A 15,090-nucleotide genomic window follows, 5' to 3' on the forward strand; every position below is an offset into this window, starting at 1 on the left:
CTCCCCTTCTGAGTCATCCATAATCATCCTCAAGCCAGTTAACAGCTGTGCTTCTGGGCATTTGCTAGCTGCCAGTTAAGGCAAACTGCAGGGTGTCATAGGTGGGAAGCGTCCTGGGCCCTTGTCATCCAACAAGTTGTCTTGGCCTTGTTCTATGGTGGTGAGAGAGTTCCAAGTGGGAAAGTGAAATGCACAAGGCCTCTTGAACTCTCAGTGCAGTTGGGCACAGATTCTGCTGTGGTCTGTTTAGCCAGTCAAGTCCGGAGGCTGGGCCAGAGGTGACATGTAGACAGTAGATGAGTGTGACCTCCTCAAGGCGGCAGCTGCAGTGTCACAGTGCATATGAGTAAGGATTCAGGGGAGGGATTTTTGAAGGCACTGAAACAATCTGCCACCCCCAAGTTGGTGTCTGTGTAGCTAAAGGACCTGCTATGCCACCAAAGACCCCTTCTAAAATGCAGCCTAATGCCTTGACTTTCTCCTCTCACTCTATAGGCCTTACCCTCATTAGGGGAGGTTTGGGAGCCAAAGTCCACCCCTCTATGGGATATGGAGCAAAAATCACCTGTCCTCCTGAATCCCAGTACATCGTGTCTTGAGGGGGTAGTATGTGACTCTTCTGTGGCTGAATTAGCCATGCAGGCTCACCATCAGTCCTACCATCCGCCAGCTCTCCTAAGTTCCAGCGTATGGCCTGTTCACTTCTGACCTATAGCCGCGTGCCTTGGCTACTCACCATAGTATTGCTTCCTGCTGTATGTAGTAGAGCACTTGCTAAAAACATTTGCATTTGCCTTCCTGAGATATATATTGAATTTCTGTAAGTTATATTTTCCTTTTATGCAGCACAGCCTCTTGGTGAGCTCCATCAATCACAGAGCAAGGCAAATGCTCATATTAATGTGCACTGCTGTAGGTGTTTCTTGCCTGTTTTCATCCAACTTCTGACTCAGCCCAGCCCTCTTTAGGTTTGTGAGATCTAATAAGATCATAGCACAGGGTGGTATAGCTGCAGGCAGAAAATTCTGCTTGCCAAATATATTTTCCTTTATAGCAAGTTTGTAAATTAATGTAGGGCATCGAGATACCATGGCATATGCATGCATTTAGACAGAACTCTCTTCAGTAGACTACCTTCGCTTCTAGCCGCTAATTTCTCTGAGATGCTAAGCTTTAGTGCTTCCCACCTTCTCAGCGTGAAATGATAATTAATATGCCTTTACAGTGAAGGTGGTGTTCTACTTCCATTAATAACACCCATTATTCCAGGATGTTTTAATTTGGTTATAAAAATGGACTCTGGAGGTGGAGTTTGGCTTGAGAGCTTATTTTAAGAGCAAATGGTTTGTTTCTAATTTTTCATTAAAGAGAAAGGGAAGTTGTTTTTTTTTTTTTTAAAGAACATTTTGTATTACTTCAGAGTTATATAAACAGTGGGCCAAATTCCTAAAATATTGATATGATTTTGGATTTGTAAATTAGTTGGCCTTCTTCTCTGGTACCTCCACCAGAGTCCAGACCTCCCAGGGCTTCTCAGCTAGCTCAGGATTGGCAGAGTCCAGATCTCTGTCCCATCTCCTCCGTTAGGATCAGAGGGCATTTCTTTGACATTCCTTTTCACACTTAAACATTAAATTCTCTTTCCAGGCAACAGTTTTTACACGCTCCTGACTAAATTGAGTTTGATACTAAGAGGCAATGTTATCTTGATGGGCATTTTGCTTTCTTCTTATAGATCTCCTGGAGGAGACCCACAGAAAAGATGAAGAAATGGAATCTCTGCAGGTAAATTCTCCAACAGAATTTTATCCTTGGGATAAAAACATTTGTTTTTACCCTGTTAGCCTTTATTGTTACCACATTCAGACCACTGACAAATGGAGTGAAAAACATGTCAGAATGTTAAAGCCCAAGTTAGAATTTGCTTCCTTTTAGAAGTGTGTGAGGATATTTATAATCTCCTAAAGCAGGAGGCCAAGTCAGCCCCTGTGCTACTCTTGAAAGGAAGCTTTATTCCTTGGTATAGCTTAATAGGAACCGCAGCGTTAAGAAATGAAAGCAACATCTTTGCAAAGTCATTTCCCCAAAAAACAGGGCTGATGAATGAGGATGAATTCATGGAATCTGCATTTCAAGTGAAAGTCAAGAGAATTCTGGCTCCATGAATGTCATCTACCGATGACCAACCAAGAATATTAACACATACATGGAGCTTAAGACTTTACCTTGTATGCCTCTTAATTCACTGCGGATTTATACATAGTTCTTGGACTGGAAAATTGTGTTTGAAAGATTACTCTAGAATTTTAAATGACAGTTCCATGGTATGAGCAAGTGATGTTAACTTGGCATCTGACAGTGGTAGTTCTCTCTTCCTTTTACATTGGGCTCACTTGCAGATGGGTAACTCAGGTGTCTATCTTTATTAAGGGAAACATAATCAGTTATACTCACATGACAGAACCAATTCACTTAACGTCACGCTGGGGATTAAGAACAGTAAATACTTTGGACATTTAGAGTTCTTCCTGGGCGTGGAAGCTACAAGGCAGGATTGGAGAGTGATATAAAGAGCTGGCTTGAATGCTTTAGAGGTAGAGGTTTTTGCTTCTGGCAAATGAAGGACGGGTCAAGCGAAGCCCAAAGAATGAGAGAAATGTTCTATAATTGGGGATTCTTCTATTTAATGGTGTATTTGTTAAAAGAAAATTATATTATTGATCGAAAAATGAAGAAGAAGATAGTTCTATATCCCTAATAAAAGTGGCATGTATTGGCCACAGTTCTGTACAGATTGGATTTATTTAATAGCTTGAGCTATAGTCAGGTTAAAAAGAAACAGCCCTGGTTGGTCCTCTCTGGGGCTAGGAAAAATTTCAAGTGTATAGTCACTGTGTCTATGTCTGAGAAATTAATATCAGAATCAGGAAAAGCAAAGCTTCCATGTATACCAAATGTATATATTGAAAAGGTAATAAAGTCTTTCAGAAGCACTTTGATTATGCATTATATTTGCCAGAATAACACATGTAAACAAATTTATTGAATAGATAGTACATATATGGCCTTTTGAAATGACAGCACCAACCATTTTGAGTTTACTTCTCTCACAATACAAATGTTGGAACGAGTAATCCTGTTAAATTTAATAGCCTCTCTTGCTTCTCAAATATTTATTAAGAACTGGCAGCATTTCCTACCAAAATGTCCAGCGAGTGCAATAGAATGCACCAGCCAACTAACTGTGGGCACTGATAGATGTAGAGTATCCGGTATGATGTCCAACAGCAGGAAAGTTCAATGCTGGCACTTAGTAGTGACAATTAGTGCCTAATAGTCTATTAAGAACAAAGAAACTGACACCTCTGAGAGTACACAAGAGTGCAGAGACACAGCACAGAAAACCTCTCATTTTAACACTAGAGGAAAATTCATTGAAAAGACCTATATTCCTGAATTTCTGTATTCATATTATAAATATCACAGGTGATAGTTTTGAGAAGACTATCAAAGTATTTAAGTTGAGGGGCTCCTGGGTGGCTCAATCTTTAGGCGTTTGCCTTCAGCTCAGAGCATGATCTTGGGGTCCTGGCATCAAGCCCCATGTCAGGCTCTCTGCTCAGTTGGGGGACTGCTTCTCCCTCTCCCTCTGCCTGCTGCTCCCCCTGCTTGTGCTCTCTCTCTTTCCCTCTGTCAAATAAATAAAATCTTTTAAAAAAAAAAAAGGTATTTAGGTTGAAGTCCTACAGTCACACAGTAGAACTTCAAGGAGTGAAAGACAAAAAACAGTTTTAAAAATATGATAGCAAAAGATTGGAAATTGATGACTTTGAATTTTAATACTGGCTCTGCTTCTGGGCAACTTTGAGTACCTCAATTAACTTTGCTGTGCCTATTTTCTCATCTTAATATAAAATCATAAAACTGTCTTCCAGAAGTGTTTAGTGTGGATTAGATTATCCTTAGAGGGAGAGCTAAATATTTAATTCCAATTTACAATGTTAACAAATCCCCATGTATCCAAATTGGAGTCAGTTTTATTTACTCATTATCATCATATAATTATGTATAACAGACATTCTGTATTTAATGTCATCCTCCTTGAGGATAGGGGGTGTTTATCTCTATAACCTTTCCAGCTTTCTTCAAATAAAAGATGTTTCACATACTCATTGAACAAATACTTGTTGAGCACCATTTCTGGGCAAGGCACTAACCGTACTGAGTGCTAGGGATACAAAGGCAAGCTTCCTGCCCTGGGAAGGTATCTGTTATATAATAATAAATATTATTAGAGGGGATTAGATGTTAGAGGGGATGTGCAAGTCACTGTGGGAACATATAATAAGAACAGCTGCCTTTATTTGGTGGAGATATAAGTTGGTGGAAGCATAGGAGGTTGAAGGTGATGGGTAGGGTCAGATGGGGTAGAGTGGCAAACTGAGTAGATTTCCCAAAGGAAGCCAATATTGAAATGATAACTAGGAATTAACCCTGGCAAGTTTGGAGTAAAAATAAGTTGTAGGCAGTGTGAAGGAGACAGGAAGACCCTTACTCTTACTATGTGGGAAACCAGTTAAGAGTTTGAAGCAAGAGTTTGAAGAATTAAGAATTTGAAGCAAGAGAACAATATGATCAAATCTTCATTTTTTTAAAAAAGGTTTTATTTATTTATTGGAGAGAGAGCAGTGGGGAGGGGTAGAGGAAGAGGGGGTGGCGGACTCCCCACTGAGCAGGGAGCCTGACACAGAAGCTTAACTGACTGAGCCACCCAGCTGCCTCAAATCTTCATTTTTTTTTTTTTTTAAATGGGTAACTAACTGGCTATAAAGTCCAAAATAACTGGGGGCAGGTAAGATTAAACCAGAGAGACCATTTAAGCAGATGTTTGTGGGAGTTTTGACAAGAGATGATAGTGACCTGGATTGGATGGTAGAGAGAGCATGAAGAGGAGTGTGTAGTTTCTTAATGTATTTTAAGACCTAAAATTCCATGGGACCTTGAGATTGGTTGTTAGGAAGTAAAATGGAAGGGGCTAAGAATGACTCCTGGATATCTTGATTGGGCCACTTCATGGATGGTTGTGCTAGTCAGTGATAGAAAAGGAAGCTGATTAGTTCAACTTTTAATATTTTCAGTTTGGGTACCTTGAAACATCCAGGTGGCAGTGTCAGGAGGGGGTTCCTACATGAGTCTAGAGCTCAGAAGGTGTATGAATTGACATGCAGATTTTGTTGTCAGCAGATTGGTCTCCATATCTTATAGATGATACTAAAAGTCATAAGAGTGCGATGCCTGGCTGACTCGGCAGATGGAGAGAGAGAGTGAAACTCTTGATCTTGAGGTCGTGAGTTTGATTGAGCCCCATGTTGGGTGTATAGCTTACCTTGGGGGAAAAAAAAAGTCATAGGAGCAGTGAGGATGCCCCAGGGGAAGTATGTAAAATAAAGAGAAGAAAACAGGCCAGAACCATAGGGAACACTCACATTTAAGTTTTAAGCTAAGGATGAAAATCTTGCAAAGCAGTCTAAGGCATAGAGAAAATAACTTCAGGAGGGCATACTATCATGAAGTGTAGCAAAGCATATTTCAAGGGAAAAATAATAAAACTAAGTAAATAAATCCTTGAATCCCCCTAGCGAAGGGGCTTAAGTTTTAAAATTAAAATTTACCATACAGTAAGTGGTAATTTCCTATCATACCCATGCAGTCACTCTTGTCTTTCATGTTCCCAAATATCTGCTATTTAGCACAGTGCCTCCCCATAGTTAGGGACTCAGTAAATTTTTGTTGATCAAATAAACAAATGAATACTACCTACCAGACTCTGATTCAGCACCTGTTTCTGGTCTTCAGAAGGTCTGCCCATTAAAAAACAAAAAACCATCCTGTCCTACAGGTCATTTTCTGTTTAAAAACATTTGGAGGAGAGGGCTCCTAGGCTCTAGCATTCCTGTGTATACACATACACAAACACCCGATTTCACTCTCCCTCCTTTTCTCTATCCTGCTCTATTCCCCCTCCTTCTTTGAATGTAGTATTGAACCAAAATGTAGTCAGTAAGTGAGTAATTTGGCATGAGTTGTAGTAATCATGGCAAAGGAAGAGGATATAATGGTGAGGGAGGCAGGCAGCAGAGAGGAGAATATTTTCAATCTTAAGAGGAATCACAAACAGTGGAGACAAACATATTTGACAGTGATTTCTATAATACAGTTGGTAATTACCAAAATTATTCACTGGAGGTTAATATTTTCTGTGTGTGTGTGTGTGTAAGACATTCATTTGCAGTTACATTGTACACTGTTCTTAAAAACAGAGTATTGTCTTTGACTCTAAATGTGTGGTACCACACCAGAGTCCTGTTTGCATAAGGGTTTGAGGTACATTGAAACAAACAAATCCCTTCTCTATTAAGCCGCTCTGAGATCAGCTGAAACATTTTAAATAGACACAAAGGTAATCCATTTTCCTCAGTTTAGTTGAAAAATATTCAGTGACTGTCATCTTTCTTGTGATGACTGTTAATGGTAGGTGCTGCTATTGCTTTTTGTTTTCATTTTTTAAAGTACCAACCTACCTCGTTCACCTTCCATCAGTTTCTTGCTTTGTGAACCCCAGAATGCAAATCACACCACAAGAGTATCATGCCTAGTCACAAAAAGCTGCAAATCACTACCTAGGACAGTCACGAAGCAGACGATCTGGAAAACACTTATGCCCCTCCCCCCTTTGCTGACTTAGAGTCATCTCACTTCATTTTATTTCAAATAAGATAAAAATAGATGATTATGAACATGATTTTCCTATTCACTTTCCTGTTTTACTAAGTCATATTCAGGTCTTTTATTTTTTTTAAAGATTTTATTTATTTGAAAAACAGAAATCACAGGTAGGCAGAAAGGCAGGCAGAGAGAAAGGGGGAAGCAGGCTCCCTGCTGAGCAGAGCGCCAGATTCGGGGCTCGATTCCAGGACCCTGAGATCATGACCTGAGCCGAAGGCAGAGGCTTAACCCACTGAGCCACCCAGGAGCCCCCATATTCAGGTCATCTTAAAGCAACATCCGTATCTATAAGTTGGAGACAGTAATAATACTTCATAGGACTATTAAGAGGATTAATTGGGGTAAGAAATGCATAAACAAACCTTGGTGCCTGGCAGGTCTTCCATAAATATTAATTCCACACACTATGTGTTTGTATCTCCTGCATACCAGACATGGCACCGCATACTGTGACAAAGTGGTAAATGTCCCTGTGCCCTCCCAGAGTCATCCTCTCCCTCTGTCCGACCCCTCCTTGCTCTTTCCATAATTTTAAATTCAGATTTTAGTTAGATTATGCTAATGGAAGTGTTACGTCTTTGGATAGCTACTAAATATAATGGAAGAGTGGAAAAAGTTACATTGTGGCAATAATGAAATTGATTATATGATTGAATTTGAACATCAATCTCATTATTTAAGAGGGAAAAGGAAACGTTTTAGTTGTAGGATTTGTAAATGTCACCAGTATTTCTGGACACTTTCTTTAGTATCAGTATTTTCATTAGAAATGAACTGAATCTTTCATTTAATTAAAAACATTGGGTTTATGTTTTTTTTTTAAGTAATGTACATTTTTTTTGAGACATTCCAGAAGCTACATATGCCCTTGAAGGATATTAAAGTGGCATCACTGACATACTGTTTTTCAGATGACCCATAATTATATTTAATTTCTGTCCCAGGTAGTTTTAAAAATAGCCTGGAACCTTCCATTTGAAGGACTTGATTTATTTTTTAGAAATGTTTTGGGAGAGGAGGGATGGGTGTTTGATTTTGTTTTTGTCACCTCAGTAGTGCTCAGGCAAAAGCATTTGAAATGAGCGGAAGGAGAAGATAACCTTTTCCTCAGCCATTACTTCATTTCAGCTACTTATGGAGTAAACTATGACAGCATGGTGTTTGAGGGAAAAATAGAACAGAAATTTCTTAGTTCTTGTGGAAATCTAATAAATATTAATATAGGGGGGGTATTATACTATGAAAGAGAGTTCCAGTGTAGACTTGGCAGATCCATTGTTGGAAATAAACTGGGCAAGAAGAACACCAAAGACAAAAAGCTGATGTGGGTAAAAAAATTGCCCTAGTTGAGGCTTGCAAGATCATGCATCAGCATCTCAGTAGTCCCCATAGATGGCCAGTCCTCTGGCTCTACAACCATGTGGTAAGCTGAGCTAATGACAGACCAACTGGGTAATTTCTGTAATTTTGCTGTCAGTCATTTCTTCTTCTTCTGAATGTACAGTGCCCAGAGCCTGTATTTTCAAACCACCCAGTGTTTTGGGGATTTTAGAGATTATGGGTACAAATGCAGAGATGGGGCTGTGAAGAATCCCTGAGTTAGTTTAGAAAGGAAAGTAAGGGGGAAGTCGGATGCTGTGTGCTCACACTGGTTCTCTAGAAGAACTGAAGGATTCATTTAAGCAATTCTAAATTGCCCCAGAAATTCTGATTTGCTTGGGAGGTACTAAAGTACATTTTTAGAAGTCCCAATTTGAATAAATTGAGAACTTACAGTTGATTGTTTATTAAACTAGAAGGTAAAATGCAGTATCCTGCTCCTCCTTACGGTGACCCATGAGAGTTAAAATACAACTTCCATAGCTCTAGAAATCAAACGTACGGACGTACATATTCTTCCCAAGATGCAAGCATGTAGGCAAATCACTTTGTCCCTCTTTCTTTTTCTGATATATGATTAAAAAAAAAAAACTGTTGTAAACAATGACATAAACCAAGCAAAACATGGGTGCGTCTGGGGGATGGAGGATTGGGCAACACTGCACTTTGAGGACTAGCTGACTTAGTGGCGCATTAAAATCTCTTATTTTCTCAAAAAGTAAAGAAGCTTACCAAGCTTAAATTCGGTATGAGGTCTCCACAGAGATAAAATGTTAACAGTCTGTATTAGGGTCAAGACGGGTCTTAGCCAATTAGATTTGCACACTTCCATTTACTATGTCAAGAGGCCTCAGGAGAACAGGGAACCAAGCTCACTAAAATCGATTCCACTTGAAATTTTAATGGCCATTAAATTTTATCACTCTATTTTACCTAAAATTGGTAACTTAATTTTAGTTCCAAATTTATGGCAATAAAACTGGAAAGTAAGAGTCCCTGAAAGTGAAGTAAGTAGTCTATGTCCGAATGTATGGATGTTGAGTGACTAGATCATTTTCTTTGGAGAATAAGAGAAATATGAAAATATGTCTGGTTCTGTTTATCCAAAGAGATGCAAAGCATGAGTCTTCAGGATTCAGGAGTCCCCTTTGAGTCAAGGGTCTACAAGAGCTTCCAAAAAAAAAAAAAAAAAGACTCCCTTTGGAAACGTTTTTAAAATGCAAATATAAAAAGTGTAATTTTTGAGTTCAAGTGCCCGAATTTTTACTCTGTGACAAAGTTTTCTAAAAACTTGGCAAAGTTAAATGAGCCAAGTGTGTGCTACAAATTTCGTAAATTTTCCCACAACGGGGGGAATTTATTTCATGTATCTCCATATACCAACCCCTTTGGAGCTGACTCCATGAAAAGCAACACTTCCAGAAAATAACCCTTAGTGCCTTTGTCAGAGTCTGAATTCTGGGCCCCATGAGCACTGGCGCTGATGAAAGAACAGCTTATGTTTTCTCGGGGAAAATGAAAACCACCTAAGCATGTTATGATGTTTTGCAGTGTTGAGCTTGTCTGGGAGTTTTTGTCATGTTTTGAGAGTCAACTGTCACCTCACAATTTGGGGCAGTTTCATTTGGGTCGCAATTTAAATAATCACTTCAAGACCACTCTCCTTTATGGGTATCTGCTTATTCTTCCCAGTCACACCACTGGATAGGCCTCAGACTTTGGATAAAGAATCATGTGCCTTCCGGGGCGCCTGGGTGGCTCAGTGGGTTAAGCCGCTGCCTTCGGCTCAGGTCATGATCTCAGGATCCTGGGATCGAGTCCTGCATCGGGCTTTCTGCTCAGCAGGGAGCCTGCTTCCCTCCCTCTCTCTCTCTCTTTGCCTGCCTCTCCATCTACTTGTGATCTCTCTCTGTCAAATAAATAAATAAAATCTTTAAAAAAAAAAAAAAGAATCATGTGCCTTCCATTTGAGCTGCTGTAACAAAACTACCATTGACTGAGTAGCTTAAACGAGAAACATGTATTTCTCCTAGTTCTGGAGGTCAAGAAGTCTTAAGATCAAGGCAGATTCAGTACCTGCCTTTAGTATCTGGCCCACTTCCTGGGTCATAACAGGAGAAGAGCAAATGGAACATTCTTGAATCTTTTCTAAGGGCACCATCCCATTCATGACAGATCTACCCTCATGACCAGTCACCTGATAAAGGCCCCATCTCCTGATGTCACTTTGGGGGTTAGGATTTCACCCTGTGAATTTTGAAGGGAGGGACACAAACATTTGTAGCTGGTTCAGCCAGCAGCTGGATGGGCTAGTACGTAGACTAGAATCTCCCTGTCTTCTGTACTCTTGTACTTAAATGCCTCCAGAGGTTATGGAGAAAAGAACTTCCACACTTTTTTTGTTTGTTTGTTTCTTTGTGTTCTTGGCCTTTCCTTTGAATTTCTTCCATCTTTCTTTTTTTCCCCCCTAGGAGAATGATTTTTTAAAAGACATATTAAGTATTTAGTGTTGTAAAATACTAACTCACCCCTTATCTTCCCAAGAAAAAGACTATAAGAAGCTAAATGATTTGTTGAAAGTGCACTAAATAAATCAGGCAATACTGGGGACTAATATTAGTGAAAGTCCTCACTGCTTTTCTATTAACTTTAAAACTATTACAAACCCTTTGGCTTTAGGCTTTCATATACATGGCAACTGGTGTGTGTGTGTGTGTGTGTGCATGAGAGAGAGAGTGTGTGTGTACATGTGTGTACTTGACTGTTGGCATGTGGGGAAGATTTTAATTTCTGGTGCAAGATTATGAACAATCCAGTAATCTCAAATACTTCTAGGAAGGAGAAGGGCTCATTTTCCTTTTTCCGTTCTACACCTTTTCTTTTTGCTATTCATCATGTTTTAAATAAACACCAAAGAAATTTGTTATTAAAGCCCTCCTTGGGCTTCTTCAATTTCAGTTTTAAACCAGGTTCAAAATATTCTGGCAAAAATTAAAGGCAACATTGAAAACGTTTGCATAAATTTTAAATTGTGCAAAAAGTGATAAACCTAAAATGAGCTGAAGGAATGAGTAATAAGCATCTCCTCATATCTTTGTCTTTTTATCATAATCAGTGATGATATGGGTTTTTTAAAATTGATTCTGAAGTGTATTCCCTTTCTAGAGTATCTGCATTCCACTTAGTCTTCTAAATGTAATTTGTTAGAAGTTTAATGTTTACTTAAAAGTGTGCAAGCTTATTAGCATGCTAATAAATAACATTTAATGTCTATTAACAGTACTTCTATATTTGCTCTTAAAATGGAATAGAAAAATATTACAAGAGATTCCATGCCTTTACTACATTCTGGGTGTAATTGAAATCCCTAGTTCTCATTTCACTGTTAGAAAAGAACTAATAAATTTGTCACCAGTAAAACAGGAGTTGGGGGAGAGGGGACATTTATGAGCTCAGTAATGAATCTAACTCGCAAAGCCAGACCTGAAAGACTTGGGAGACCCGCACAATAGAGGTGCCAGTTTGCTGTATAGCATCACAGCTAATTAAGTTTAGATCTTTGCTTTTCTTTATCCTTTTCTTTGAGATTTTCCTGGTGGTATTAGCTCTGTGTGCTTCAGCTGGCCTAACCTGAGACTCAGAAGTCAGAAGCAGTCACAGCTTACTTAAGAAAGGCATATGGCAAAAATATAATCCCTTTGATTATATGGTAAATAACTATAAGAATGGGTACAAATAATGGTTTTTATTTGAACATGAAATTTTATTGTGAAATAGTATGTGTTTTGTTACACCGTCACCTGGCATCTGTTAAAAATAAGGTTCTGGAATGCTGTTCTGGCATGTGTAATTTTGAGAAAGAGGCTCTGAATTGGTGTTCCAGGGTAAGCCCTAACTTCCATCACACACAAAATATAGCCCTAGTGGTAATAAAAAGGTATCATCTATATAGATAAATATATAAATATATACATAGGGTTTGTGTTTTTTTTTATGTAGATTTTGATTTTGAGAGAATAGACTCCTTTAAATCACATGGACCTGGATTATAGTCTAAGCTCAATCACAATGTAGAATTCAATACATTTACTATCTTTGAGTCTATTTCTCAGACTATAAAATGAATGAAGTTAATGATATTCACCTATTGAGAGTTTGGGAGAGCATTAAATGAAAACATATTTTCAGCAAATAATAAGCTTTTAATAAATAGTGTTGAGTTTATGGTACTGGAACTTTAAAAGGGTGTTTTTGTCAACAGCCACAGCACACATACCATTGTCCCTTTTACTCCTGAAATTAAGCAAACCCTTTTCCGGTCCCAGGACCGTTGCATTTGGTAGTTCTCTCTGTAATGCTTTTCCCTTAGCTCTTCCAGTGATGGCTTATTTTCATCCTTTGAGTTTCAGCTCAAATGTCACCTCTTTGTGGGAATTTAACCTGACCAACCTGTTTAAAGTAAATCTTTGCCCTCAGCCCCCCCATCACAGTTTTTGAGTATCTTATTTATGTGTCTTCTCCTTTGGCATGTAAAGTCCATAAAAGCAGAGAGACCTTATCTTCCTTGTTGATAACTGTGTACACAACACTCAGCAGTGTCTGCCTCAATAAATGTGAATGAATGGATGAATGAATTAAATGAATAAGTCAATGGAAGAGAGGGAGGGAGGAGAGACATTGGAAGGAAAGAAAAAGAAATAATGGATAAAAGGAATAAAGGACAAAAAGAAGAAACTTTTATGGTCTGAGGAATGATTTATATTCAGGACATATGTATTTATGCATATACAGCTTTTTGATGTTATTTTAAAGTTTAAAAGTCAAGTAAAAATTTTCCTGTTCCTGTCATCTTTCCTTGCCCCTGGTCAGTGTGTTTCACCTTATCTTCTCTTTCCACAATCTGACAGGGGTTGTTTTGCTATAGGGTGACCTCCCTCTGTGAGGCAGGAAGTAATTCCTATAGGACATCAACACTTTAGAACAGAGGGTTGCCAAGCTTTCTGTAAAGGGCCAGAGTCTAAATATTTTCAATTTTACAGGCTATATGCTGTCTCCCAATGACTCACCTCTGCCATTACAGAATGAAAGCAGCCATAGACAATATGTAAGGAAATGAGTGGGCTGTGTTCCAATAAAAATTGTTTAGGGAAACTGAAATTTGAATTCCATGTAATTTTCACATGTCATAAAACATTATTCTTACTTTGATTTTTCTTTATCCAAATAAAAGTGTAAAAACCATTTTTAGCTCATGAGCCTATAAAAACAAGGGGCAGGTTCGAATGGCTTCATGCCCTATTTTGCTGACCCCTGCCTTAGAATGAACTAGTTCAATGGTTTTCCCTCCCATGATTGTTTGCCTTTGAAAAGATGAACTAGAGTTGGGGGAGGCAAAGAATTCATTTCTATTGGTAGGATTTTTAATAATTTTGCAAATGGAAGGAAACATAATTTTGACTAATCAGACCTTCCTGAACTCTTAAAAGCACATTATATCAGTGCTGCATTATCCACAAGTAGGGTTGTGAATGTTAAAAGAAGCTTTCATGACTGGCTAAAACTGCCCAGGTGCATCCATTAGCAAGCTCTCACCTTATTTATTCCTTCATATCATAGACTTTGGAATTTATGATTAGGTTCTTCTAAGGATATTTTAAAGTAAGAAGTTTGAGGATACTTTAGTTCTATAATCCTGAAAAATTTTAGCTCTATAATCCTGAAGAATCAAATGCTTTAAATTTCAAGTAATGATTTCCCTAAAATCTGTGTATTTAAGTTGGGTAAGGAATTATTTGGGGAAAACATCTTAAGAGCACAGTGTGATATCATTTTCCAAATGCAGAAATTAAAAATTTAGTAGAAATTATTATAGTCCTATTAGTACTGTTTTTATAGCTCTATTTATAGTGCTTTCAAATATTTTAAGATAATGGAGCTTTCCAACTTCTTTCTTTACTCACATCTCTCTTAAACAGCCAAAGCAACTGTTTAAAATTCCACGTTGGGAAGATGCTAGTCAGACTGCAATGAAAAATCAGAATGAAGTTCAATTTGAAGAAAAAGCAGTTAAGTATTTCATAGGAAGGAATATCTAGGATATTTGAAACGGAGTAGTCAAAACACATCTACTTTATTTTAGGACATGTAGGATAAGTCAGCTTTCAGGTATGTATCTCAGCAGTATAAGTAGAAACTAAGTTGTTGGGGGCTTTTCCATGATTTTCTTGGATACTGAGAATAGTATACCATTGACGGTCCAAGTACCGATAATCTAAGGTTAGTTTTAAATCCTTGAATTATCTGTCCCCTACATAACCTGTGCTTGTATGTTGGGAAGTGGAGATTAATAATAGTTTTAATCTTAGTCAAACTGAAGAGGAGGCAAGAAAAACCTTACTTGTGTCAGCCAAATATATTATTTTAAGGCCTTCTACTTATGTCTGGATATCCTTATCAACAGTCTATCTCTTTAGTATAGAACAGTGCGAGGTAACTCTACAGAAGCCCTCAGAAGGAATATGGGAATGAGGATGAGAGAGCCCCTCATACTTGTTCCTTGTCCTTTAATTCCTGAAAACACTTGAGTAAAATAACTGCACGTAAATTGCGATGTGAGTTATTGGAATTGCTCAAAGGTAAGCAATTTAATTCCCAAAGTGGACTGTTTGCTCACACCATTTAATGACTTAGCTTGTGATATGCATGATAGTCAGCAACCAAGTGCTGCAATTCATGTATTCAGGAAGAAGGAGCTTGGGGCAGTGGGTTCCATGGTTAAGTGGGTTTCTCTGTGAACACTCTCCACCTGGAGTATGGAAGATGTGTGTCCTTGAGGGATTCAGAGGAGATGTCAGCCTCAGGGAGTCTCATTAGGCCAGCTGTGTCTGGTGACAGTCAGATACACACCCTCAAAAAAACATACCC

At 38.4% G+C, this 15,090-nt stretch overlaps 1 protein-coding gene across 10 annotated transcripts in view; it reads left to right on the plus strand.

The window, feature by feature from the left end:
* Positions 1 to 15,090, plus strand: part of CEP128 (centrosomal protein 128) — a 404,915-nt gene that overhangs the window by 328,938 nt on the left and 60,887 nt on the right. For 6 of the 10 annotated variants that reach the window (XM_047735544.1, XM_047735549.1, XM_047735545.1 and 3 more), the window contains 2 exons: positions 1,736 to 1,785; positions 14,142 to 14,231. In XM_047735544.1, the coding sequence (XP_047591500.1) occupies positions 1,736 to 1,785; positions 14,142 to 14,231 (140 nt within the window). Of the gene's footprint in view, positions 1 to 1,735; positions 1,786 to 14,141; positions 14,233 to 15,090 lie in introns of all 10 variants that reach the window. The other 4 variants (XR_007128480.1, XM_047735551.1, XM_047735547.1 and 1 more) reach the window with 2 other exon arrangements.

The sequence above is a fragment of the Lutra lutra genome, chromosome 7, assembly GCF_902655055.1.
Source record: "Lutra lutra chromosome 7, mLutLut1.2, whole genome shotgun sequence".
Lineage (NCBI taxonomy): Eukaryota > Metazoa > Chordata > Mammalia > Carnivora > Mustelidae > Lutra > Lutra lutra.